The sequence below is a fragment of the Nesoenas mayeri genome (genome assembly GCF_963082525.1).
Source record: "Nesoenas mayeri genome assembly, chromosome: 2".
Lineage (NCBI taxonomy): Eukaryota > Metazoa > Chordata > Aves > Columbiformes > Columbidae > Nesoenas > Nesoenas mayeri.
The window spans coordinates 144,424,823-144,450,541 of NC_137543.1; the positions used below are offsets into that span (position 1 = coordinate 144,424,823).

At 38.7% G+C, this 25,719-nt stretch overlaps 1 protein-coding gene across 6 annotated transcripts in view; it reads left to right on the top strand.

The window, feature by feature from the left end:
- The window catches only part of MLLT10 (MLLT10 histone lysine methyltransferase DOT1L cofactor), a 130,284-nt gene that overhangs the window by 101,563 nt on the left and 3,002 nt on the right, over window positions 1-25,719 (top strand). For all 6 annotated transcript variants that reach the window (XM_080338565.1, XM_080338568.1, XM_080338567.1 and 3 more), the window contains 8 exons: window positions 8,017-8,134; window positions 9,495-9,567; window positions 14,031-14,185; window positions 15,939-16,127; window positions 16,532-16,620; window positions 16,746-17,107; window positions 23,872-23,974; window positions 24,742-24,954. In XM_080338565.1, coding sequence (XP_080194691.1) covers window positions 8,017-8,134; window positions 9,495-9,567; window positions 14,031-14,185; window positions 15,939-16,127; window positions 16,532-16,620; window positions 16,746-17,107; window positions 23,872-23,974; window positions 24,742-24,954 — 1,302 coding nt within the window. The remainder of the gene's footprint in view (window positions 1-8,016; window positions 8,135-9,494; window positions 9,568-14,030; window positions 14,186-15,938; window positions 16,128-16,531; window positions 16,621-16,745; window positions 17,108-23,871; window positions 23,975-24,741; window positions 24,955-25,719) is intronic.

Genomic DNA, 25,719 nt, shown 5'->3' on the forward strand with positions numbered 1-25,719 from the left:
TGTCACAGCCACTGAAATTTAAGCATCTTAGAAAATTAAAAATGTACAAGAACCATACTAGTAAAGGTTTTTCCATCTAAATTTTCTTGTTTGTTTCTTAAAAGCTGTTTTAATTCCTTGTTACTTCTAGGCAAAATGGGTAAAAATCTCATTTTCTTCTCATTCAATCTAACTGAGGATTTTTGGGGTGGGGGTGGAGGTGGAGGAGAGCAGCAAAGAGGAAGAATTTACAGCCAGAGGGAAAATTCTTTCTAACATGTGACTCAAGTAGAAGAACAAAGGAGTCATAGTTGCAAGTAATCTAGTATTTAGCCCAATTAAAAAATATTTTCTTTTTGCATTTTCCTCTTCCTTCAGTAAGATTGTTTTTGCATAGACTTACACAATATACAGGTAGTGTGAAAGGCAGTTGCATGATTTTGTGCAGTGCTGCATGCTGAGACAACTGCATCAACGTTTCCGTCTAGCAATAAATGTTTTCTGCCTTCAAGCTGAAGCTTATTTAGCTTGGCTTATCTGGTGCTGCTGTAGCAACCATCAGTCTCCAGGCAACTGAGGCACACTGACCTCTTCCTTGAACTGAGTGTAGCTACTTCATTTTAGCTGCCCGAGACAATAGTAAGGGTATTGAATGTGAAAAATGTGACATTTTCGTGTGTGTATGCAGTGGAAAGAATAAATTAAAAAATATTTAGATAAAACCAAATGTTTAGGTTTGACTGGAAAAACATTTCAAGTTTACATGGTGTGTGCTTTGTTACAAGCTGCAAAGTTCTTTGCTGAGGCAGTGTCCTTATAGGCCTTGTGTAAAATGTTGAGAATCTTGCAAGCGTTTTTACACAGCAGTAATTCTGCTACTGTAGACATTTGTTTCATCACTTAAATAGCAAAGGTTGATGTTTATTTAGAAAGCTTAAATGTCAATATGAGTGTCTGGTTCCTTATTATTGCTATTTTTGAAATTATAGATGATCTTGGCAGTAGTTACTTTTCTCTCTAATCCATTGTTTGCCATATTACAAGTGGCTGGCTTTCTTTGGAATACTTATGCGAAGAAAATAGATTCCTTTGTGGGTATACTGGGTTTGTTTCCTAATCATGTCATTCTTTCTGATAGTCAATATGAGAGCGAAATTGTGATTTCTGATATGTATGTTCTTAAGGAAAACAGATTCTTAGGTAAGATATTGTTTCAATTTTCTATGTAGAGCACACACAGGTTAAATGCAGTGAAGACAGAGGTAGATGGAAAGGACTGAGGAAGAACTTGAGGTAAAAGGGATTTGTGTCGAAATGATAGCTCTGTTTCCAGATAGGTTTGCAGGGGGGAGGTGGAGGAATCCCAGGGTCTTATCTCTGTAAGTCCTCCTTTTTAAGACAAAAACAAACAAAAGAGACCTCTTAATGAGGTAGCATGCTAGTCAGGTTTTGTACAAGTTTCTTTTTGGTGTCTAGTTTGTAAATAAATAGCTTTTAATTGGTTAAATTTTATAGGATATGCAGCTTAGTTAACATGGAGGATATGAGTAAACTGGTAGTACAGTTGAGGTTATAGCTTTTTCACATTATTGGAAGATAGGCCTTCTCCCCGTGTGGTTTTTAATGACTTGATGTGCCCTTGTTGTACACTGGGCAGAGGTATAAATTAGTTTCTGTAGGTGTGCCATTAATTTTTCATTTTGCCTTTCAAATCCCACTGTGTTTCCCAGTTACATTCATTCATGCCCTTCTTGGAAAATACTTGAGTGCTGCTGTTTAAAGGTTAGATGATTTCATTTAATTGAAGGATTTGTTTGTACATTTAATCAAAAAATTGATTCTTAAAGACAGTATTTGATTATTGGCTTGTTCATAAGCAAGAGTCTTCATCACAGCTAGGAGTTCAAAGAATTTATTTTTGCTAGTAACATAAAAAGCGGTAATGATGTGAGCAATGTGTCCATAGAATGATTTTCCATGTAATGTATACAGTTTTCATGACAGATTTAATTATAATAATTAGTACTTGTGTAATTAATACTTTTTGATTGAAAAGTTGTTTTTCTCTTGTGAGACATCACAAGCATTTTTCTGATTCCATTTGAACTTTTCTAGCCTCCTAGTTAAGCTTCTCAGTTAATTCTTTAATTTCATCAGTTAGTGAAAGCATTTATTGTAAAACTGCACATTGACTATCTGTTTTTAAAAATCCCAAACTTTTAAATTTAGATGGTGGTAGTGGCAGCAGGTAATGGGTTATCTTTTCAATCCCCATATTGCATTTATAGAATGAATGAGTAAAAGGCTCCAGTGGATGTTTGGGATTCACTCACATTGGTGATGTATGTACGACAGCAGGTGAGGTGAGATTAGCTGTAAAAAGAACACTTTCATCGATAGTGCTGCAGGCTGCTTTAGTTAAAGAGTCAATATAGTTTGCTTGAAAATGAATTGAAAGCCAAAATACACATGAAAGCCAAACTACAGATTTAAAAGGTGTCAATGAAAGTATCAGTTCAATTGAAATATATAGAGTTTACCATGCTGCATTTTAGTATTATTTGTGTTGCGGTAGTTGTTCTGAGAAGTCCGATGATGGTTTCAGAAAAAATGTAGAAACGGTATTTTATTAAGGATTTTTTGTTGCCTTCAATTCCATTTGTATTTCTTGGCATATAGGAAAATAATCAGGAATTTGGAATTTTTTTTAGTTGGAAACAAGGTGTAGATAAGATCTCTAAGCAAATTCCATGTTTGTGGTGAAAACACTCAAGAGTTGTGTTGCAGCAAGTGATGCATGAAAAGCTGTTGATGTGGCAGAACTTTCCTCTTGGGCTTCCTAGAAATTTGATGTATTGCTGCAGTCTGACCACCCACTCGTATGTAGGTGCGTGTTGCCATCCCAGGTGAACAGCGAACAGAATTCCAAGAAGGCAAGTGGTGATGTGCAGCAGTGGCTCCCTCCATGTCTCCTAATTCAAGTTAAAGAAGGTACCAGAAATACTGAAAGAATAAAAGGAAGCAATAGCACATTCTTCCCACTGCATTGAATACTCAAGAAAAGCCCACTGATGTGTGCCCTCCATAGTGTAACTGGCCTTAACAATTCCAGAGATAAAAATCACTTTTCTTCACTTCTTCAAGTTAAATTAGGAAAGATAAGGCCCCAGGTTGCTTTTGCTGCTATTACTTGGTATGCAACTCTTTTCACTTATCCAGAAAAGCAGTTAATTTATATATGTATCTATATGATCAATTTTTGATTATCACAATGTACATGGCATTAATATGTTTGAATATCTAAGCTCATATAATTGCACTGCATGTTACAATTTCGTGTTATTTTCAATAGTAGACTGTTCAGATAAATGTTGCTTGCCATTGACCAAAATACATCAGTTTAAGATGCCTTCCAGATGAAGTAAGCTGATGTTAATATTTGGTCTAGTGCTTGAGTTTCCTTCCATATTTCATGAAGCTGGACAATTGCATGGAAAGCATTAGTAACATCTTCTCAGCAGTGCGGCAGAGTGGCTCGCAGAAAATTTAGCTTTAAACTTCATCTGCATCACATTTTTTAGACTCTTTTCAGTAGCAGTTGGCCATAAGAAGTAGGTGTTGGTGATTCTTAGTGCTGTTGATTTCTTTACTTTGTGTTAATTGGAACAAGAGGTAGTTTTACGCTTTCTGTCACAGCATCATGCTGTGATGAAGAACCCAGTATGATTGGTAAGTGGTATGACCCCAACCACATTAATCTGGCACTCATACTTCAAGGGATACAGTCATTGTGGGAGCAATGATCTATTTTTATTTTAAACAAGAAATAAAAATAACCTTTGAAATAGTTGTTGACAAACAGAAATTGTCTGAAGTAGGTAATTAGGTAATTTGTCACTAATTGTAAAGCATCATAATATAACGCAAAGCTACAATACAGCAATGACTATTTTTAAAGCATAGGGGAAAAGGGATGTTGATTGGATATAAACTGATTAAGAAGCCGTCTTGGAATTGGTTGTTCTGGCCATCCTTGTTGTCCTATCATGAAAGCAGGAGAGTTCAGAAATGGTTTAACTACAATTAAATCCCTCCCCTTTCTTTATGGAAACTCAACTGTAGGCATTTCAGCATTAGCCTAAACAATGGTTTTGAATATGTTAAGCCCCTAACAATTAGGGAGCAGTTTGGGGCATTGAATAATGTGGAATGATGCAATTGAACCTGACAGCTTCAACAGTCAGCCTACTCATGGGACCCCAAAGTTGTTCACACTTGGTTTCATCTCTCATCACACGCTGAGTATTAAAACCTTACTGGTGTGGAGCTGAGACAGAAATGAGGCCTGTTATCAGAAAATATTCCGTAGCATAAAATTTGAAAGGAAGAGGGGAATAGGTATGCTCAAAGGTTCTCAAATTTTTGAAACCTGGTTTACTTGTATACAGCTAAATATAGTCTCATTTCCCTCCCTTTTTATTTATTTTTCTTTTCTTAAAGAACTTATAACTTTTGAAATGAAGAAACTTGTTTTCCCTGGAAATTTAAGTAAATGGCCAGCCATGAATGCAAGTAGTTGTCAACTTGGGAAACTTTATAGTCATACTGTTACAGTAAAATACCATTTCAGAGTGATGCAAACAAATACGAAACTATTTTAAGGATTTCAGAGGATATTTATATATACGAGTTAAATTCAGTTAACTTGCAAATCTAGTTCTTTAATTAGAAGAATATACTTGCACGCACTTTCTTGCTCTAGAGGAAGCGTTTTTAAGCATCAATCAAATATCAGTCATTAATTCTTATTGCATTCGGGCATTTTCTGAATTACAGTGTATCCTCCTTCTGTGCTGCTCTGCTGCTTATTGTGTTACTGATTTATTGAACATGCCATAAATGAAAGCAGTGTATTATATACCTCTAGATGGGCTTAAATCCTTTGGCTAAAATATTTTCAGGAAAATTTGCTGCCTTTTCAAAAGAAATACTTAGTAGTCTCATTATTGTATTGGTTGATACATTTTGATCATGTGTTGTGTTGACTGTTTAAATAGAATCAGTTGAAATAAAGAATACTACAGCTTTAAAAGTTCTGCATTTTAGAACGTGTTTCAGTCCTGTGACCTTAATATATATTGACAGGATGATTGCGCATTTTTAATAAATGCTTGCTACAGCTTGTTTCGACTGTGAGTGAAACATGAAGCTCCTATTTCACCTTTAAATAATGTAGCACTCCTCCACCTCCTCTACTTTCCTGTCTGATGGAGTTGTCACATACATAATAAGGCTTCACAAATCGTTATTCTTGTCATTTTACATTGACATTTTTAAAAAGTACTTTAAAAGTTTTTTATTTACCTCCAACTTCCTTGAACCATTTTACTAATGTGACTTTTTCCTTTGAGAGTTGCATGGGATACATGGAGACACTAGAACTTTTGTAGTTTCAGCTTGTTGTAGGACACCTTTACTATTATTTTAAAGTATAAACAGGGGTTAAGTTTAGGGTGAACCACCACTTGTGAAAAAACTCAAGTTCTTAGATATTGTTTAAATCATGCTAAGTCTTTTGATCTATCAGCCCACTTAGCAAACATTGTTTAATTCCTTTGATGTCTTTTGTTTTGTGATGTGATGGTTACTCAGCAGACTTCAGCAACTCCTTTCAAGATACTTAGATACTTCTGGAAAGTTCTTACAGCTATTTGGGCACGTTTCAGTCAAATAAACATGTGTTCTCCTTGCTGATTATAGCTGCCCTGCCATAATCAATATATAGTTGCTATTGCATAGTTTTAAGCAGTGAATTACACAGAGAGTAAGTATAGCAGCTTCTGTGTAAAATTTGATCAGAACAATTACTAGAATTAAGAAATGTAGAAATATTCTAAAACAGAAATAAGGCCTGGTACTTACAGTTTAAAAACAAAAAAGATATAACAAACTCTATTACTAGAATTCAAAACCTCAACCATTTTATTTAAATAAAGTACATAGAGATTTTTATTTTGCTAGTCTTGTCTCTTAGACATGGAAGCAAATAACGGTAGAAGCTCGTAATATTCCATTCCGTAAGCTTTCTTCAGTGAAAGAATTTGACCAAAAAACCAATTTTTTTTGAGGTTTTGAAGTTTGTTTTGGTTTTGAGTGGAAAACAGCTGAAGGTTGTGCTAGTAAACAATAGTAGTTGAGTTGTAATTATGCTATAGGTGTTTATTAAGGAAAATAGCAGGAGTTGTGCTCTATTGCTGTCTTCATCAGTAAGTGTCTCAGTACAAATAGGTACTGTATTTCTGGAAGTTGTTATACCTGGGCAGGTGGAAATGCCTGCATTGTTTTTAAGACTTACAAGTAATTCAGATTAATTCTACTAAAGACATGCAATTCTTTAAAAATGAAGGAAATAACAGCCAGGTTTGAAATGAAACTGCGCTTCTGTATCTAGCAATCTTGCACATACCTTTAAACTGAAAAGTGAAAAAAACCTGATCATTGTAAGTAATTACATGTGGCTTTTTCTAACTTTGTGACAGTAGAAGAACGTAAGTATCAGGCACAATTTCTCACTAGTATATAGTAAATAAAGCATCATTGAAAACAGTTGTGTGAATTCATAAAAGTCCATTCATCAAGTTTAATATGTTGGCTGAAAGCCAAAACTTAATGGTAGTGTGTGATTCTTTCCAGAGACATGGTTTATACTCTGTAATATTTTGCTGTAATAACCAGTATGTTTACCCTGTCTCTTGTGTGCAGTTACACATTTCAAAAGGTCCCACAAATTGACTTCCTTACTGTTCACCTTCCCCCCACCCCCCCAAAAAAAAAGAAGGAAAAAAAAAAGTTTTCTTTGAAAAGGTTGTTTACATTTTCTTAAAATATCCATTTTAAAACCAATGATCACACAGGTTGTGTGTCCCTGGTGTTCCCCCCGTACAGCAATCTTTTCTTTGTTCTGAAATATTTTTTATCAGGTAGAAAAATGCCTTTTTAGTAAGCAGCCTTGCCTTTTTTTTCTTTGATTGCCTGTCTCTGCAACTCGGCATTTGACACAAATCTTTTATTCGAAAGGGAAAAAGCATAAGCAGCTAAGGAGGAAGGTATTTTTATTGCGTTGGATTATGCAAGATTTTGGCCAGCCTCCTTAGCTTCATCTGTTTAAGGGTTCATTTTCACTTGTTTGGCACAAGTCCCAGCAGAGAGCTTCAGAATTGTGGTTAGCAACATGAATGAACACAAACTTTGGGAGCTCTTCAATAAGTAGAACTGGCCAACTGCCAAAAATACAGTTCCTTATATGGGGTCAGGGCAAAGCTGTGATTTGGCGAGCCCCCTATTGTATAGAAAACATACTTGTAATGGCTGTTTGCGTTCTTTAAAATAAAAACAAAACAAAACAAAAAAACACCAGGCTTCCAAGTCTATCAAAATAGGAAGTAACCAAATAGTGTGCAGGTTTTACTAATGACGGAGTAGGGCAAAGGAAATATGGCTCTGTGTAGTTAAACTATGGAGCTGAAAGTTGGACCTTTTGACCTCCACAGCCGGCTTGTGATGTAAGGAACCCAAGCATTTGTGAGACATCTGTTGTCTACCTGCCCTTATTTTGTAAATGGTTTAATAAGATTAAATAATTAGTAGGATAACCACATGGTTGCCATGCTATGAAGTCCTAGCATTGAGTGCATATTTCAGGACTGCAAGGAAGTCTGCCCATCCTGTTACATGGTGCTTGTTTTAAAATGCACTTTAGATATTTTTAATGTTTGCTGCAGTAATTTTTTTTTATTAAAGGTTTTTTTATTAACAAATCTTGCCGATGACAAGTAAAACACACTTTAGAGCCTGACATATTTTTCCAAGTACTGCAATTCTATTTCCGTACTCACAAATGGAAAATAATATTTTTTTTCTTTTAAATACATTCCATTTAAAAAAATCACCTTAAAAAATTAATAACTCTGCAGTAGGAAGGCTTCTTTAAAATATATTTAGCATTTAGGATTCATGTTTTAATTGGTTTCATTGCAGGCAAACACCCTACCTGGATCTTCTCTCAGCCTGCCCCCACCCCACATGTACGGCAATAGGCTCAATCCCAGCTCCGCAATGGCAGCACTTATAGCTCAGTCTGAGAACAGCCAAGCAGGTAAGCTTCCCGCTGCTGGGAACAGATATGCAGCTTTACAGACTTAAGTATTTTTTAAAAAGATAGTTAAATTTTATTTTTGAACTCTGCTCAGCATTGGGTTATTAAATGTCTGTATAAAGTTGTTCCGTGTTGGAAGTAAATTCTCAGTTGTCCTGCAGAACAGCACGGGTTTTCTTCCTCCTTTTTTTTTTTTTTTCTTTTTTTAAAACTTTTTATTTTTTTAGTGTCTGAAATGTAAATGTTTAAGCAGAGCCATCAGCAGGCAGGAATGCAACAATGTCTCCTGTGACTTCTGTGATTGATGTGTTCAGTTCGGAGCTCTTTGCAACGAGAGTAACACAGCTCTGGGTTTTGTCGTGAATACTTTAAACGTTTATTTGCATAATTCATGAAATTGCATTACACCCAACTTTGTGTGAAAGAGATCCCGTTAGAGAACTTCTGCAGCATTTAATAATCTTGTGAATATTTACCGATTGGCATTTTGTAGCGTTGCCTCTCTGCAGTTTTAATGAGCCGCTGGCTTTGCTTTGTTTCATTCCCCCGTAAGGATTTGTTGACATGTCGCGGCAGTCGTGCCTCTTTGGGGGCAGGGAAGGAGTTTAGCAGTTTACCAAGAATGGATCAGTCATGTCTTTGCCCTCCACGGGGTCGGAGGTCGCTTGACTCAGAATAGGGGGAGGGCAACCTTGAAGGGGGCAGATAGGGTTATTTTATTGAGAGGCCATAGGGAAAATAACCCTTTTGAGTCCTTCCAAGCAAAACGTTTTCGTATATTTAATGAGGCCTTTTTTGTTTGTTTTACTACCTTTTTAGCAAGGGACTTTCCTATGCTTCTGCTTATAAATAGGAATTAGTGAATTATACACTTTCATAAAGTTTTCAGTAAATTTGCAGAATAATGTGCGCTTGTTAGATGGCAGCAGTAAGTTTAATACGTTATATATTTTATGAGTTGTTTTGGGATGCAAAGTGTTAAAAAAATATAGAGCATCAGGATTTGCTGTGATAAGCATACAGATTAGCTGTCCACAGCTGTGATTCATTACTTTCACCGTAGAAATTAAAAGTGGCTGAGGGGAGGGTACTGCAAATGCAAACCACGCTTCTGTGCTGTAAAACTGAAAGGAATGAAAGAAGTGAACATAATCCATGGCCTGGTACAGCCTCAGAAGTGTGTAAGGACAACACCTTACATGCTACAGTTCAGCAATCTTAAAGTAGTTACGTATTCGCTCTCCAGCAGTAACTACAGATAGAAGTTGAGATTTAAGGTATTTTTAAAATATCTACATCAGCTTTAAAACTCTTATCTAAAAAGAGTCGATTTATCAGCTGTGAAATATTTACACTGCAGATCAAGATCTCGGAGATAACAGCCGCAGCCTTGTTGGCAGAGGAGGTTCACCCAGAGGAAGCCTCTCACCACGGTAAGCGGTATTTACATTGGGGAGTGCAGGCAGAGGAAATGTTTTAAGGTTTCGAAACTTCAGTGTCTTTTTACTAATAATACATAAGTGTTTTAAAAGCATATATATATATAGAGGGAGAGAGATGTGTATATATGTATCTGTACACACGTATACATAAATTTATTTTTATGTAGATATATCAGTCTTTAAAAAAACCCTGATACATCCAGATAGCTAAAAATGCGCTGAAATTTACTTGTATATCAACTGAAATTAGTTTTACAAATGAAGGACTTTTACTTAAGAAATGGAGACTTGCCTTAGAGGGATTTATCTATCATTTTATCCATGTGTACTGCTTATCTCTTGAGTTTTTTTAACATCATATTTTTAGTCACATTGGCAAAAATTCCAAAATCCCATAAAGACTACAACGGTCACAAGAATGAGATAGTCTGAGAAGGTAAATATCAGGAAAAATTTCAAACAGATATTTTCTTCCCTTTCCCTCACCACTTTAAAATATGCAACAATTCTCTGTGGGGAAAAAAAAAAGTACTTTTTTTGTTCTGCAGCAATTCACAATGACTACAGAAGTTTGACATAAGAATTTTTGCTGGATATGTATCACATTATTTTGTTTTAAATAATTACTGTTAAAATTTCTATATTGTGTTTTAAATACTTAAGTAATATTTTCTGTGTATTTTAAGTAGCTCTTTGTTTTTAAAGGACTTTCTTTTCCATTCTGGATCCCATATGAATTAGATTTTATAGTGTTATTACTGTAATTTTTTTACTCGGGGACTAACCATGGGGATTTTATCTTGAAAAAGATTTAGAGTAGCTGAAAAATGGTAGTTATACAGATTCAGCACTGTAAAAAATGAATTAGATTGTTACAGCATGTGTTTATTACAGTAATTTATAACAAATCTCTCCAAATTAGATAATTTAACGTGCATGCCTGGTGTTGTTGATCTTGTATTATATTCCTTAATTAATCAAAAGACTTCTTCTCGAATGGGGTGAGAATATCCATTGTAATAGTAAGGTGTTATTACTTAGTCGTGAACTGACTTTTAAGCTTTCCAATACATGTTGGTTCTAAAACAACAGAGATATGCAAATTAGTTTAGACTGTGTTCTCAGTATAAATACATATATTTACATTAGCATACACATTTTTATATAAATAAGGAACATGTCTATGTATATACAGACAAGTAAGTTAAGAGAATTTTGCCAAGGGAAATGCTCAACTATTAGGAAATTCCAGAGCTATATATTAATTATATATCAAGCAGTCCTCTTATGCATATGTGTTGTGATAATTACAAGTTTTAATGCCGCCTTAGTTAATATGCAAAGGCCTTGCCTTTGTACAATTTGCAGTAGAGCATAGTTGTGTTGAGGCTCTCTTTAGGCAGAATATTTGGGAGGCTAAACCTCTTAAATACGAGGCTTCTGCAGAGTGTTTTGTCAGTGTGCGTCTAATGCTCAAATCTCACAATTGCAGAGCTTCCTTCAGCGGATGGAAGCTGTGTCACGTGCCAAGGAGCAGGCAGCTTTTGCTTGGCAGTAGAGTTTTTCAAAAACAAGCCAAAAAAAAAAGCGGCGGGGGGGTGGGAGAATGAGAGAAATCACCACTGCAATTCCAGCATTGACAGAAGGAAAAACTTAGTCTGAGGTACCTAGCATGGAAAAAATTTAGGAAACTTATCCATTCAGTTCATTTTGGTAGTCAGCAAATTTCACCCTTCATTTGTGCGACAAGAAAGATCACACATATGTTGACGTTTCTAAAATGTGCAGGTAACTTCTCACCTTGCCCGGTTAAATAGCTCTGATTTCTTAAAATATGTTTTATAGTGAATAAAAAATTAACTTCAAAAGTCTGCTCTCTGAAAACTTTGCAACCCTGAATGTTACCAGCTTTATCTAATAAAATTATTTTTCTGCAAGTTCTGACTCTCTTCCCTTTGAAGCTTGAGAGATTCATAAATAACACAGTTCTCCGAAAGAACTGTGTAATTTTCAAACAGTTGCTTAAAATAAAAACACATACAGGAACAATTGTTTGCTGTTCATGACACAGCTGATTGCAGCTCTTCGGAGATGTGTGGCTCATGAGTTGTATGGTCACTTCAAATTCATATTGTTATATCTTTGTACCCCTGTATAATCACAGTGATTGATGCTTAAGCCATCATATTTAAAGCTTTAATATATATCAGAAATATAAATATACCTGGTATATGTGACCTATTTCCATTTTGCAAAGGAATTGCTGCTTTTCTTGAGGTAGCACTTTTTTTACCCCATATTTAACCCTAGATCTAAAAATGTGTTATGTAGCACCTGCATTGAAATATACATGTATTCCTGTATCTAATTTCAGTATTGATTACAATTAATACTGTAAGAATATGATTAACTCTACACCAGAATTATATAAAAAACAGTTGTGAAAGTAAGCAATGTGTGGAACAAGGGATTCCCACCTCAGTGACAGCATCGGGTCTGTGCACACAGCACATTTATAATCCTATTGGAAACTCTGATCAAATACTATTTGAAATAAAGATTCAGTCCTGGTATGCAGGAACTGTATCGTGTCTAACGGATGAGGCAAGGGTTCAGCTGCAATGAGGATGGATTCACAATGTCACAATACAGGGAAATCTAGATATTTTTTTTTTTCCCTTCTGTACAGGCTTCCAGAGAAGAATTGCAGAGGCTACAGTCATGTGTTGCTTTGACTCTACCTTTGTGAAATTGATAGGAAACAGTCCTAAGCCCAACAAGAATTTTGTTGGTGATTTATAATTCAAATGGTGCAGTCTGTTAGAGCAGGGTTATGTGCCCTTCAAAAGCATGAATGCAGAAAAAGAACTTGCGGGGGTGGTGGGGGTGTGTGTGGTGGTTTTATGTATTTGTCTCCTTCCCCCCTCCCCTTTTTTTTATTAGTGCATTATTTGTGTGGATTGTGGTACATCTGTTCAGAATGCTTCTGCATAAACCTTCCTTCTTATCACTTCAGCACATGGTGTAAACAGCTAGTTTTAAGGCTGTTTTGGCAATGCCTGTGCTGAACTGTTAAATGCTGTTGAGTTGTCATCTCTCATCAAAAAACACTACCTTGGTTACCCATTCATCAGTGATTTTTGTTTTAACAAGTGTTTTTCTTCTTTCATCCTGTATGGAAAAGACAAATTATTTATAAATACTTACAGAGCTCTTAAGTCACCTACTTAAAACCTTTTCTCATAAAAATCACTTTGCTTGGGTGCCTACAAAATGCTTGACAGTCATTAGGTAGCTCATGTGCTGTGACCACTACTTTTTATGCTAATCATAATTAACACACTGATTTCCTGAGCCCTACATGTTGTCCTGTGCTGGAACTTGCACTACGTGTAGAACAGTACAGCTATGATCCTGTGATGGCACCAATAGTTATTACTTCCAGTAACAGCTAACCTATAAGAATCTGAATCTGGAGTTGATTAAAAACCAAACAAACAAACCCCAAAAAACTAATCCTTCAAAACCAAAACAAACTCCCCACAAAAATCCCCCAAACCAAACCATAAACAAAAATCACTCACCAACGAGCTTGTAGTGAGAGTTGGTGTTGGTCCTAAATGAGGAGTGGGACCGTACATCTGTGAGGCCAGAGTCAGAAATATATTGAGCATCTGGTTTTGCTTGCAGGTTACATTTTAGCCATCCAGTGCAAAACAAGCGTACTCACAGGAGCTGAGGGTTACCCAGCTTTCTTAGTGGCTCTGTGTTGAGTATTTAATTTTCTCCTGAATGAGAAAAGGCATGTGGCAAAGGGATTATTCTGTGAACTATGTGTGCTCATGAGTGAAAAAGGAAGTGTGCACAGGACAAGCAGAGGATAATTTTAACTTTAATTGCATCCCCCATGAAATAATATTTTCACATAGTCCCTCAAAAATCTGGTTTTACATGATTCTTTTTAGAACAGGTTAGGCAGTGGAATTATGTATGTGTGGCCTTTCTGTGTGGAAGTACCATTACTGTGCTGACTTTATTACATTGTTTTTGTTTTCCCAGTTCTCTTTGGGAAAGTTGTGAAGGTTTTTTTTCTTTTAAGATAGGTGCTCTATGTATCCATATACAATAGTTTCCTGCTGTAGAAGTATGTGTTGTATCATTGAATACAATGCTGCTTGTCAGTTAGCTATTAAGTTAGCCTGTACGCAAGAAGAGGTTATGTGTTTTCTCAATATAAATTCTCATGCTGTGAAATATTACGTCTTTCTTTTATTCAAGTGTTGGCAGTGAGCATCAGGAGTTCTTAATGATTTTAATGAATTAACTTAGTCCTGGAAGTGTAAGATACGTAGGTTCTAAGAGCTAATATGAAGTAAGAAAACTTCGACAGCCTTTTACTAATGCATTGCCTTCCATCCTTTTCTTTAAACAACAAATTGCAATATTTTTAACAGATCCCCTGTAAGCAGCTTGCAGATTCGCTATGATCAATCAGGGAACAGTTGTGGGGAAAATTTGCCGCCAGTAGCAGCCAGCATCGAACAGCTTCTGGAGAGGCAGTGGAGTGAAGGACAGCAGTTTTTGTTAGAGCAAGGCACCCCTAGTGACAGTAAGTACTCACGTTCTGTTTATTGCTGCGTTTGTTGACGGTGTCGTTCAGAACTGTTATTCAGTGCTTGTCCAAGAATTTTTAAAGAACTTATTTTCTGCTGTGAATAGAAATACAACTGTAGTGCATAATTGTATCATATAGTTCTTAATGCAGCACATGGCTTCACCAGATTACAAAAGAATTCTCTATAATTATCTACATTTTTATGGATGGGGAAATTGTGTCATGCAAGAGGAAGTGAGTTGCAGATCCAGCTGCTCGGTTGCAGAGTTTGGAAATGAATTTTAGACTCTTAGATCCGCTACTGTAAATAGTATATAGCACAGTTCCCCAGTTCGCTTTATATTGTGTGACATAAATTGGCATAATCATTTTTTATTGTTACATTTGTCATTTTTTAAATTCTAAACTGTCTACTTCTTTTGCTGCTTTAAAAAAAAATACTTAGAAATGTTAGGCAGCTGTCCTGCTGGGCTTTCATATCTTTATGATGTTGTGCATTTCTCATTAAATTCTCTAAGCAAGCAAATAATTATTTTCTCAAGTTATGTTTAAGAGAGTGGAATAATACAAGAATGATGAGTAGATCACTTGGATCTCCATATTCAACAATGTATCAGTATCAAAGACAATGATTGAACACATTATTATTATTTTTTTTTAAACCAGGTTGGGGTTTGTGTTACATTTTATTGAACATATTATTCTTCTTACTGGTAGTGTAAAATGGTATCTAGTTGGTATTTTTATGAATGGTGTCCTGACAAAAATGCTAATTGTGAGGAAATTCATGCAGGGATAATCCTTTAAACATGATAGCTGGAGGACAGGTTTAGCTAAGTCTTATTGCATCTCATTTGGGCTCACTGAGGGTTCCTTTGTATGTTCTTGAAGAGGAGGGATAAAAGCTAAATCCTTGGGAAATGACCAGATGTGCCTGCACCAGCAGACTTATGTCTGTAGTAGGCCCAGAGGTCATGTTAAACAAATACAATTTAGAATTTAAAAAAATGGCTATCCCTGTGGCTTTACAGTCACACTGCGGTACTAGTTGGGAAATCCAGGTTCTGCAACCAAACCGGAGTTGGAGAGAAGGGAGCTCGGTAGAGATGCGGGCAGCCCCGGCACTGGCGGGTGTTGTGCGGCGGGAGCGGCGCTCACACAGTGCGCCCTGCTGGGGGACCCGCACATCGCCGGGGTGCGATTGGCAGCGTCATTACAGCAGGAAACCTCCTTTCTTGCAAACTTCCTTGTTTTGTCACAAATGCTGTTGGTTTGCTCTCTTGTTAGTTGAATGCATATTTGTCAAACTTTGTCTGTTTTGATAATGTTTAAGATTCCTAGTACTGCAGCTGATTTTCCCCAACTATGCAATTAACTCATGCTACTAAAATAATAATATTTTTATATTCTGGTTTGGGGATAAATTATCATGTACTGCTGTTTGCTTAAAATGAATGTCATCCCTAATGATGCGACTTTATCTGTAGTTAAGCCAGGGGTAAATATATTGCAAAACTACTATCACATGCTATGTACTTTTTTTCTGCACATCAAATTACACAAAATTAGTCCTAAATATTTCCCCTTAAAGTGAAGTTTCTCTAATGTATCTTTAAGTAATCATTTTATTTATGTTTTCACATATGCCTTAATGCTAGTCTTAAATTGCAATACAGAAATTAAAAAAAAAAAAAAGATATTTTTTTCTTTGTAGCTGTGAAAGATAACATATGCATTTTTACCTTAGTTTTAGGAATGCTTAAATCATTACACCAACTTCAGGTTGAAAATAGGCGGTTAGAAGAACAGATAAAGAATCTGACTGCCAAAAAGGAGCGTCTTCAGCTGCTCAATGCACAGCTTTCGGTGCCCTTTCCAACGATAACTTCAAATCCCAGCCCTTCCCATCAAGTACACACCTTTCCAGTACAAGCAGGTAAGCAGAGGAGAGTTTTAAAGTGTCAGAGTAATTAGAACATGTGTTTATATGAAATGTCGGTTGCATCCATGTGTGCCATTGGTGGGAGCTGCCTGTAGGATGAATACAGACTAAGTATTTGTAAGTGTGTTTAAATGTTTAAAAGTCAATTGGAAGATTTATATGAACTGTTACTACTTGTTTCGGTGTAGTTCCTTTTTTACTTCAGTCTGGAGCACATCTGTTTGAATCTATTGATTCGCCAATTATTTAGTTAATATTTTACTGTTCAGCAATGATTTTAAGGTTGACTTTACATTTTAGGTGTTTTCCTTTGACATTGTTTTCAAATAATTATTCTAAGTCTTTTTGCATGTTACAGAAATGTAACCACTGTATGTTTTTTGAAATAATTACTTTAGCACCTAGCACTGATTCCTTGAACAGCAGTAAAAGCCCTCATCTGGGAAACAGTTTTTTACCGGACAATTCGCTTCCTGTATTAAATCAGGTAATTTTAATTTGTTTCTTCTAAACTTAAACTTGTTACAAGTTAACTCATCATAGTCCTTGCATTGTGCTGTTACATGAAACTTTATGCAGCTGAGGGGGTTTTGTTGTTTGTTTTTACACCAGGAGATAACCTCCAGCGGACAAAGCACCAGCAGTTCATCAGCTCTTTCCACTCCACCACCTGCTGGGCAGAGTCCAGCTCAGCAAGGCTCGGGAGTCACGGGAGTTCAACAGGTCAATGGTGTGACAGTGGGGGCACTCGCTAGTGGTATGCAGACTGTAACCTCCACCATTCCTGCAGTGCCTGGTGTGGGTGGAATAATTGGAGCGCTGCCAGCCAGCCAGCTGGCAATCAATGGGATTGTAGGGGCTTTAAATGGGGTAATTCAGACCCCAGCAACAATATCACAGAACCCTTCTCCTCTCACTCATGCAACCGTGCCACCCAATGCAACGCATCCTCTGCCAACCACCTTAAATAACAGGTAGGAATTCGTTGGTTTTATGTTTTCCTTGGTAGTGCCTGCTGTTCTTCAGTTTAGCTGTATTTTTAACTGTTGTCTTCAAAAGGTACTGTTTCTTCCGTAGCCTGTAATTGTCAAACTAGGTTCTGCTTCCAGCCTGACAATGAAAGTAAGAAGGCATTTAATGGAAGCACGAATAGTCAAGTTAAAGAAAATATGTTTTCTGTTTAGCTTTTGGGAATCCTAGTGTCCATTTTCTCCTGGTTTTTAATCAAGTCACATTCCCAAATGAATGTAATTATGTAAATGTGCTTCAGCTCTTTTTTTAAGTTCAGAAAACAATATTCTTTGTCCTGCCAATTGTTCTTCCAGGATTAAAGTAGCACCGGAAAAGCTACCATTTGTTGCAGTAAGAAGGGGGAGGGAGGGGGAGAAGAAGAACAGTATACGGTTGTGTAATTAAAGGTGTAATAGGCATAACTAACCAGAGTAGTAATACAGTTGCATAGGGTTTTCAGTTCTCTGTGTCTGACTCCAAAGACAACAAAATTAGTTTCTCAAGTGGTGTGCCTGTTGATTTTTAAATGCATAAAAAGATCCGTGCTTGAGCATTCATAACAGCCCTTCCCCAAAACCTGGTATCCTCAGCAGCCTAAACTGCTGCTGCTTTTGCCGCCAGGCAAATGGGTAAGGATGGGAGACAGCGGCTTTCCGGGAAGGGGAATAGACTGCTCGGTCTGGAAGGGTTTTGGGGTAGAGCAGAGCCTGGGCTCACTCCTTCTGCCCGCTCCCCTTCCCCCCACCCCTTGTAGTGTCCTTCTCTTAGGAAGGAGAACTACGGTTCTATGTGGAAAGAAATGCCTGCAAATAGGGAGTGGATTACTTGTCTTTAAGTGGAGTTTATTTTTGGAGATTATGGTGGATTACCCACCAAAAAAGGCATATATGGTTGGAATGGTGCAAGAGATCCCTAGTTTTGTAGCTTCTTTTTCCATGTTTTTTTTTCCTCACTGTTGGTTTGGCAGCTCCTGAATATTCATGTACTGTATTATTGTGTGGTATTGCTTCAATAGGCTCATGAAACCTGATAACTTGCAAGGGTATCGTCTTGTTTTGATGTACTATTATATTTTTACTGAGAAGGTTATATTTTTCATAGTTTATATAATATCCAAACATAACATTTCAGCATTTAAACAAAAGACATTTTGTTAATGAAAAGTTATCTTCTTTCCTGAGTATCAAAGGTGTGCAGAAAACGCTCTCCCCAAAAGTGTGAGGATGAGTGAGAAATACTGGACAAAATCAGTAACATTAACCAGTTGTATAATGCTTTCCACTTCCACATAATACCAAAATATACTGATCATGTTGCTGTTTTCTCATTTTTGTGTTAATACACAGATTCTTTCTTTCTGACTCTTTATATTGCAGAAGTTATTTTGTCTCTTTTTTTAATAACCATCTTAAGTACTGTAACTGTTGAGTGTGTAGCCTAGTAGTAGACAACTCCAGTTCATGTAGAATATTGCAATTAGTGTCCTGTTCATTAGCTCACATTCTAACATTTAGCATAGTCTGGAATACTCCAGTGATTCCCTATTTTCTGCTACAACACTCTTACGATGTGCAACATCTGCGAGCATTTCCATTTCTCTATTCCTGCATGATCCCTTTCTGCACTGCTCCCTCAATAATACTAATTTAAAAGTAATGTTTATATTAAATTTAAAAGTGCGCTTTTCACACAATTCTCTGCTTTATTGAGCTCATCCAGATGATTTGGTGGGTCCCCTTCCTTTTGAGTTATTTCAAAATTGCCCCCATTTTCTTCTGAGTTTTCGGTTCTCCTGGTTGCATATTTAGAGGAAAAAAAATTCAGGCTGAGCAAGCAGTAATGCTAATTAGCGCTGGCATGATTTTGGTAGTGACGTGTGCATTCCTCATTCCTGTTTCTTCCATTACAAACGCCTCTCTGAAAAATATGAAAACGTATTTCTGCTACCGGAAGTAAGTTGTGAAGAGGCTCTGGAATGACTTTGAAGGAAAAAGAAAAGAAAAGAAAAAATACAAAGCAAAACCATGAAAGTATTTTCCACTGGTTGAGCTTTTTGGTTCTGAAACCGAGACACCGTTTGTTCCTGCCGCTCTTGAATTCAGCGCTGTTTCGGTGGCAACTCATTGACGATGTCTTTAATGTTAAATTCCTCTCGGTATCACCGCTCTTTGAACTGCGTCAGGGGAGGGTTAAGCGGTAACAAGCGCGGGCAGGCGTGCAGGTTTGTCACTGCGCTGCTGCGAGCGCTGCGGGCCTGCCTGGGTCGCACAGCGGTGATCGAACTGGGAGGTGGCTTAAATCAGTATTCGCGGGATGATGGAAAGCCACATGAGAACTCAGCCCGGTTTCTAACTGCGGTGTATTGTTCTGTAATTAAAAGACTTCTCAGATGTCCCTGTAAGTTGCTGCTTACAGTAACTTCCCAAGCTTCAGAATCTGTTCAGAGAGTTTCATGTGTAAAATAGCGAGATTATTCACCGACACATGAAGACTCTTAATGCATATTGTCCTTATTCACAGGAACTCTTTAACTGTGGAACATAAAGAGGTGAGAAAACAATGATTTGCACACCGCTGTTTGAGAGTTTCAGATTGTAGGTAAAAGAGGCTACATTCATTCGGCAGAGAAAAATACCCAGTCCTTTTCTGGGATAAAGATGGCTTAATACAGATGGCTAGCAACTAGGAGATGAAGTGATTTGAGGAAAAAGATAGGATTGTTTCTTTACATTCTCGCAACCAGAGAAGACTGTGGGATGGAGAGTTTCAGGCTGATCATATACCTTTTAATGAGAAGCTAAAAAGGATTAAATTCACATTCCAAGCTGATCTGGTTTGGAGAAAGCTCTGTGGTGAAATCCAGTGAACTGCCTCTTCTGGGAAGCTTGGGAGCTGCAGCGTTTTGTCTTCTGCAGTTGGGTTTTGTTTCTAGACACTTAGATCTCAGCTGCAGGCTAAGGGTATTTTCTTTCAAGAACCAATGCAGAGCAACAGAGGAAGGCAGAGCAGATAAAGGGGGAACAACAGCAGAAAAACGAAATGCAAAGGTAAAACATGATATAGGAAAAAAGAATGGGATAAAAGAATGAAAAAGAAAAAAAAAGCAAACAGTGGAAAAGATTCATTCCAGTATAGAAGAATACAGAAAAAGTGAGATAAAAAGAGAAGAAGGAAGTAATGGTAATATTAGTCACACTGAAGGTATTTGTTTTCTGCAGTTGTTACAAATACTTTTGATACAATCGAATTTAAAGATGTTTGAAGGAATTACAATTAATTGATGAGTGTCATAGTTTGAAAGTCTAATACATGAACAGTTCTAGCTTATGTTAGGCCTCAGTTTTGCTTTTGCAGCTCATGAGGAAAATATAGGAGTTTCCTTGGATGGTGAAGTGTCATCTCTGCTTTCATCAACAATCAAATGACCATTGCTAGCAGTTTTTGGGGAACAGATAGAATGGTGTCACCCATTTTGTGTTCTGTCACGTTAAATCCCTGGCATGTGTGCACCTGTAATATTATGTGCAGTTCTGATTACGTAGTTTCAGAAAAGGTTATAGTACAAGGGAAAAGACAGTACAGCAAGAGTAATTAGAGGCAAAATGGCTTGCAGAGGACAAGGTCAGTAGAATCGACTTCCAGGCTAGGGAAAAAGACCATTGGCAAGAGGTTTGACAACCAGGAGAGTGGTGGAAGTGATAGTAATGAATGCTGTGAAGTAGATGATGGGAAATCATAGAATCATTTAGGTTGGGAAAGACCTTTAAGGTCATCAAGTTCAACCTTAAACCTAACACTGCCAAGTCCCACTAAACCATGTCCTTAAGTGCCACATCTACATGTCTTTTAAACACCTCCAGGGATGGTGAATCAACCACTTCCCTGGGCAGGCAGTTCCAATGCCTGACAACCCTTTCAGACAAGAAGTTTTTCCTAATGTCCAATTAAACCTCCCCTGGTGCAACTTGAGGACATTTCCTCTCATCTTGTCACTCACTACCTGGGAGAAGAGACCAGCACCCTCCATGCTACAACCTCCTTTCAGGTAGCTGTAGACAGCGATAAGGTCTCCCCTCAGCCTTGTTTTCTCCAGGATCAACAGCCCCAGTTCCCTCAGCCGCTCCTCATCAGACTTGGCTCCGGGCCTCTCATCAGCTTCATCACCCTGCTCTGAGCACTCTCCAGCGCCTCAATGTCTTTCTCATGATGAGGAGGCCAAAACTGAACACAGGATTTAAGGTGGGGCCTCACGAGTGCCGAGTACAGTGGCACAATCACTTCCCTAGTCCTGCTGGCCACACTGTCTCTGATACAAGCCAGCATGTTGTTGGCCTTTTTGGCCACCTGGGCACACTGCTGGCTCACGTTTAGCTGGCTCTTGACCAATATCCCTAGGTCCTTTTCCTCCAGACATCTTTCCAGCCACTCTTCCCTGAGCCTGTAGTGCTGCCTGGGGTTGTTGTGACACAAGTACAGGACCTGGCACTTGGCCTTGTTAAACCTCAGACAATTGGCCTCAGCCCAATGATCCTGCTGGCCCAGATCCCTCTGTATAGCCTTCCTACCTTCCAGCAGATCAGAACTCCCACCCAACTTGGTGTCATCTGCAAACTTACAGAGGGTGCACTCGATCCCCTCATCCAGATGATGGATAAAAAGATTGAACAGGACTGGGCTCAGTATTGAGCCCTGGAGAACACAACTCGTGACTGGCCACCAACTGGATTTAGCTCCGTTCACCACAACTCTTTGGGCCCAGCCCTCCTGCTAGTTCTTTATCCATGGCAGAGTACGCTCATCCAGGCCATGAGCTGCCAGCTTCTCCAGGAGAATGCTGTGGGAAAGGGTGTCAAAGGCTTTACTGAAGTCCAGGTACACAACATTCACAGCCTTCCCCTCATCCACTAAGCAGGTCATCTTGTTGTAGACAATCAGGTTAGTCAAGCAGGACCTGCCTTTCATAAGCCCATGCTGACTGGGCCTGATCACTTGGTTGTCCTTTATGTGCTGTGTGATGACACTCAAGATGTTCTGCTCCATGACCTTTCCTGGCACCGAGGTCAGACTGACAGCCCTGTAGTTCCGCAGATCCTCCTTCTGGCCCTTCTTGCAGATAGGTGTCACATTTGCTAACCTCCAGTCACCTGGGTCCTCCCTGGTTAGCCAGGACTGCTGATAGACAATGGAATGTGCCTTGGCAAACACCTCTACCAGCTCCCTCAGAACCCTTGGGTGGATCCCGTCTGTGCCCATAAACTTCCCAGAGACATAAATTTCCCATTCCCTATAGGAAGTAGTATGTACAGCCCATCATGTGTTTCCTATAGGATGGAGCCCATCCAATGAAATAGGAAACAAAGTGTATGCGTTGTTTATTCTGTCCCAGCAGCAGAGAATGGTGATGCTGTGGGTATTTTCATACTTCCTGGTTAAAACCAAGTAAGTGTCAAAGTGATCACAGAGCTGGGTTACAGTATGCCAGCTGCTGTAGGGAGGCAGGATAAATATTATGTCCCGAAGAGCTGCAGTGATTGCAGCCTAACTGTGGATCGGTGGCTGATTTAAGCTAGTTTAATTCCTTACTATCAATGGCAACTAGCAGTCTGGTAATCCTATGCACAACTTAGTGCTGGCACTAGCGGTTGTGCATTCACACAATAACCTCATCTACATCCATAGATAATCTTTCGGTGTGTTTTTTGTTGGCTTAGGTTTCAGCTCCATTCCTAAAAGATGCAGCTCATTGTGCGTGAGCTAGTGCGAGGGGAGGGGACAGGAATGTACCGCTGAAAGGGGAATACTTCACCTTTCAGTAGCAGGGTAAACTTATCGTGTAACTACACCTCAATAATTCAGTGGGCGTTTTAAACTAGGAAAAGCTAACATCGGTACCAAAAGAGTAAATCCAGCTGTCTTCCTGGTGTCCTGTTCCAAACCCACCCTTGCTCATGCTGTTGGTCTTGCAGTGAACTGGCATAACTGAAGAAATCCTTTATTTCCAGACCAGTTGTCAGCTGGATCAGTTCCCTGACCCGTTTCCTAAATAGCTGCAGAAAGTTGTATGTGGGCATGGAAAGAGGCAGTGGGAGCTCAGCAGTGGGCAGGGGCAGTGGCGGGCGGGTGCGTTCCCTGGCAGCGTCAGCTGCCCCCGCGGGCTGCAGGGGTGCGCTGCAGGGCAGACGGGCGAGAGTGAGATCTGCGTGTAGCAAAAGGTGAGAATTAGAAGGAAACCAAGGCAAAGTAAATGCTAGTTAACTAAGTGTTAAAGGTTGGCGAGAGCTGTCTTATAAAATCCTGCTTTTCTGTATAAAGTGTTTGAAAAAATGTAGAAATGCTAATTATTGTCTGAGTTCAAAATAATATGCACATAGTAGACTTACATTACTTAATGTTGCAGGCAAGATGTTGCTGTTGCTCAGCATAAATGAGACTTGAGGGGGGTGGTGGTAACATCCAGGTATGTATCAAACAGTGCAACTGGACAGACAGACTTTAATATTTGCAGTATGCAATCATGGTTTAATGGTGGACTCTGCGTTGTTAGGTTAGCGGTTGGACTCAATCTTAAAAGTCTTCTCCAACCTAAATGCTTCTATGATTCTGTGATTAAATGCTAAATAGGAATTGCCTATTTCTATACATCTTTTCTTTGTTTCAATGGAAAGCTGAAGTTAAAAGTTCTCATACTTTCATATAAACTACAGTATTACCCTGTCCAACCCCACAGTGCCTCGGGACTAGGATTGCTTCCTGACCAACAGAGACAACTTCTGCTCCATCAACAGCACCAGCAGTTTCAGCAATTGCTAAGTACCCAGCAACTCACATCAGTAAGTTTTCCAGTTGATTATGATTTATTCCTCGATTGTATCTTAAGGCAGGGAAAAACTTGTCAGCCTAATATATATATTAGAACTGTGTTTAACTTGATATTACAGGTTTTGATAATCTTGGAGTTTTTCAGTTTCTTCACAGTTTTTGGATGATAGTCGTGCTATGTTACAGGATATTATCAGGCTGTATATATTGCTGGAAAAAATTGTTCCTTAGTGTCTTCAGTCCCATTTTGTCCTGTGTGGACATGGTGGCTCATCTCAGCATCAGCTGTGGGCAGCAGAGTTTGGGACCACATACGGATTCTGACAATATCCTAAGTGGTTCCCAGCTTCCACTAGGACCCTAGCAAAAGAATTTTGGGTATCATCTCATGAGGTGTCTTTGCTCTGCCTTGCACTATTCCTGTAGGCCATTAGGTAACTGCTTTAACTATTTGTATTGCTAGTTGTGTAGTTTTGGTACTTCAACAAACATCATTTGATATTCTTCTCAGGTATGTTTCTTCTGATAGAAGCCTGATGAAGCCAGCAGGCTTAGCTGACCTTCTGCTGAGCTGCTGATTGTAGGAAGTTTTTTAAGCACTTTCTTCCCTTTCCCACAACCTTGTGGAACTTCATTAGCGTGACCTAAATCAACTGGGATGGGGTTAAGTTTTGCACTGCCTGAAGATTTGGAAAAGCAAGAACCCAGGGAGGAACTGTTGTTCAGTAACTAATTCTTGATTTTTTTTTTTCCCCTCCTTGCTCTCATATTACTGAAGGAACAACATCAGGCCCTTTTGTATCAATTAGTACAGCAACAGCATCACCACCACCAACACCATCAGTCTGAAGTACAGCAGCTGCAGATCACTGGAGGAGCACAGATACCCATCAACAACCTACTTTCAGGCACGCAGGCCTCACCACTTAATCCAGCTGCTACCAACCCATTCCTTACAATTCATGGAGATAACGCAGCTCAGAAGGTGACAGTAAGTATATTTCTCACCTCGTTTTCAGTGTAGTACTTCCATGAGGTAACTAAAATACAAGCAGCGAGTTATGTCACTCTATTCACAACTCAAGGGTGGTGGATTTTTTCTTTGTTTTCTTTAATTTTTCTTCAGCCTTGGGCTGTACTTAATGAGGTTTAGAACTCTGAATTTGTCCCTCAGACCTCACCTTTTGGCTGCAAAATTCTGCTTTCCTGGATCAGATGCCCTTGTTGTCTTCTTGTTGTTACAACTGCAGCCCTGGTCCTCCTCACCCCACCCTCTTCCCCAGCTTTCCATCCCCTAGTTTGTAGATCATTCCTTTTGTCACTTTACTTGAAGAGTTTGTCCTGGCCAGGCCCCAGGCAGTGGGGACTTGCGGAGATTAGTTGGTGACCTGAGAGCTGAGGAGCCTGTTGCTGGGAAGGTGAAACAGCATCAGGGGAATGAGCTGCATGTGTCTTGGTTCTGGTGTGGGATGATGAGGCTGTACAGGGGGAGGCTGAGCTCGATAGTGCAGTAAAACCTTGCCTAGAGACATAGGAGAACAAGACACATTTTTCTGGCAAAGATGTTCCATTGTCTTCAGCGTTTGCCCGTGACCGCCATCTCCAAGACAGGAATTCTTTCTTCAAGGAGTCAGAGAGTAGACTTCATTCTCCAAGTGTCATACCAGTAAGAGAAGAGAGGATGAAGGGAAGGAGCATGTGGAACTTGTAAAAACAAAGGGTGATTAGAGCAAGAAGTCAGAGAAGACAGAGTGGC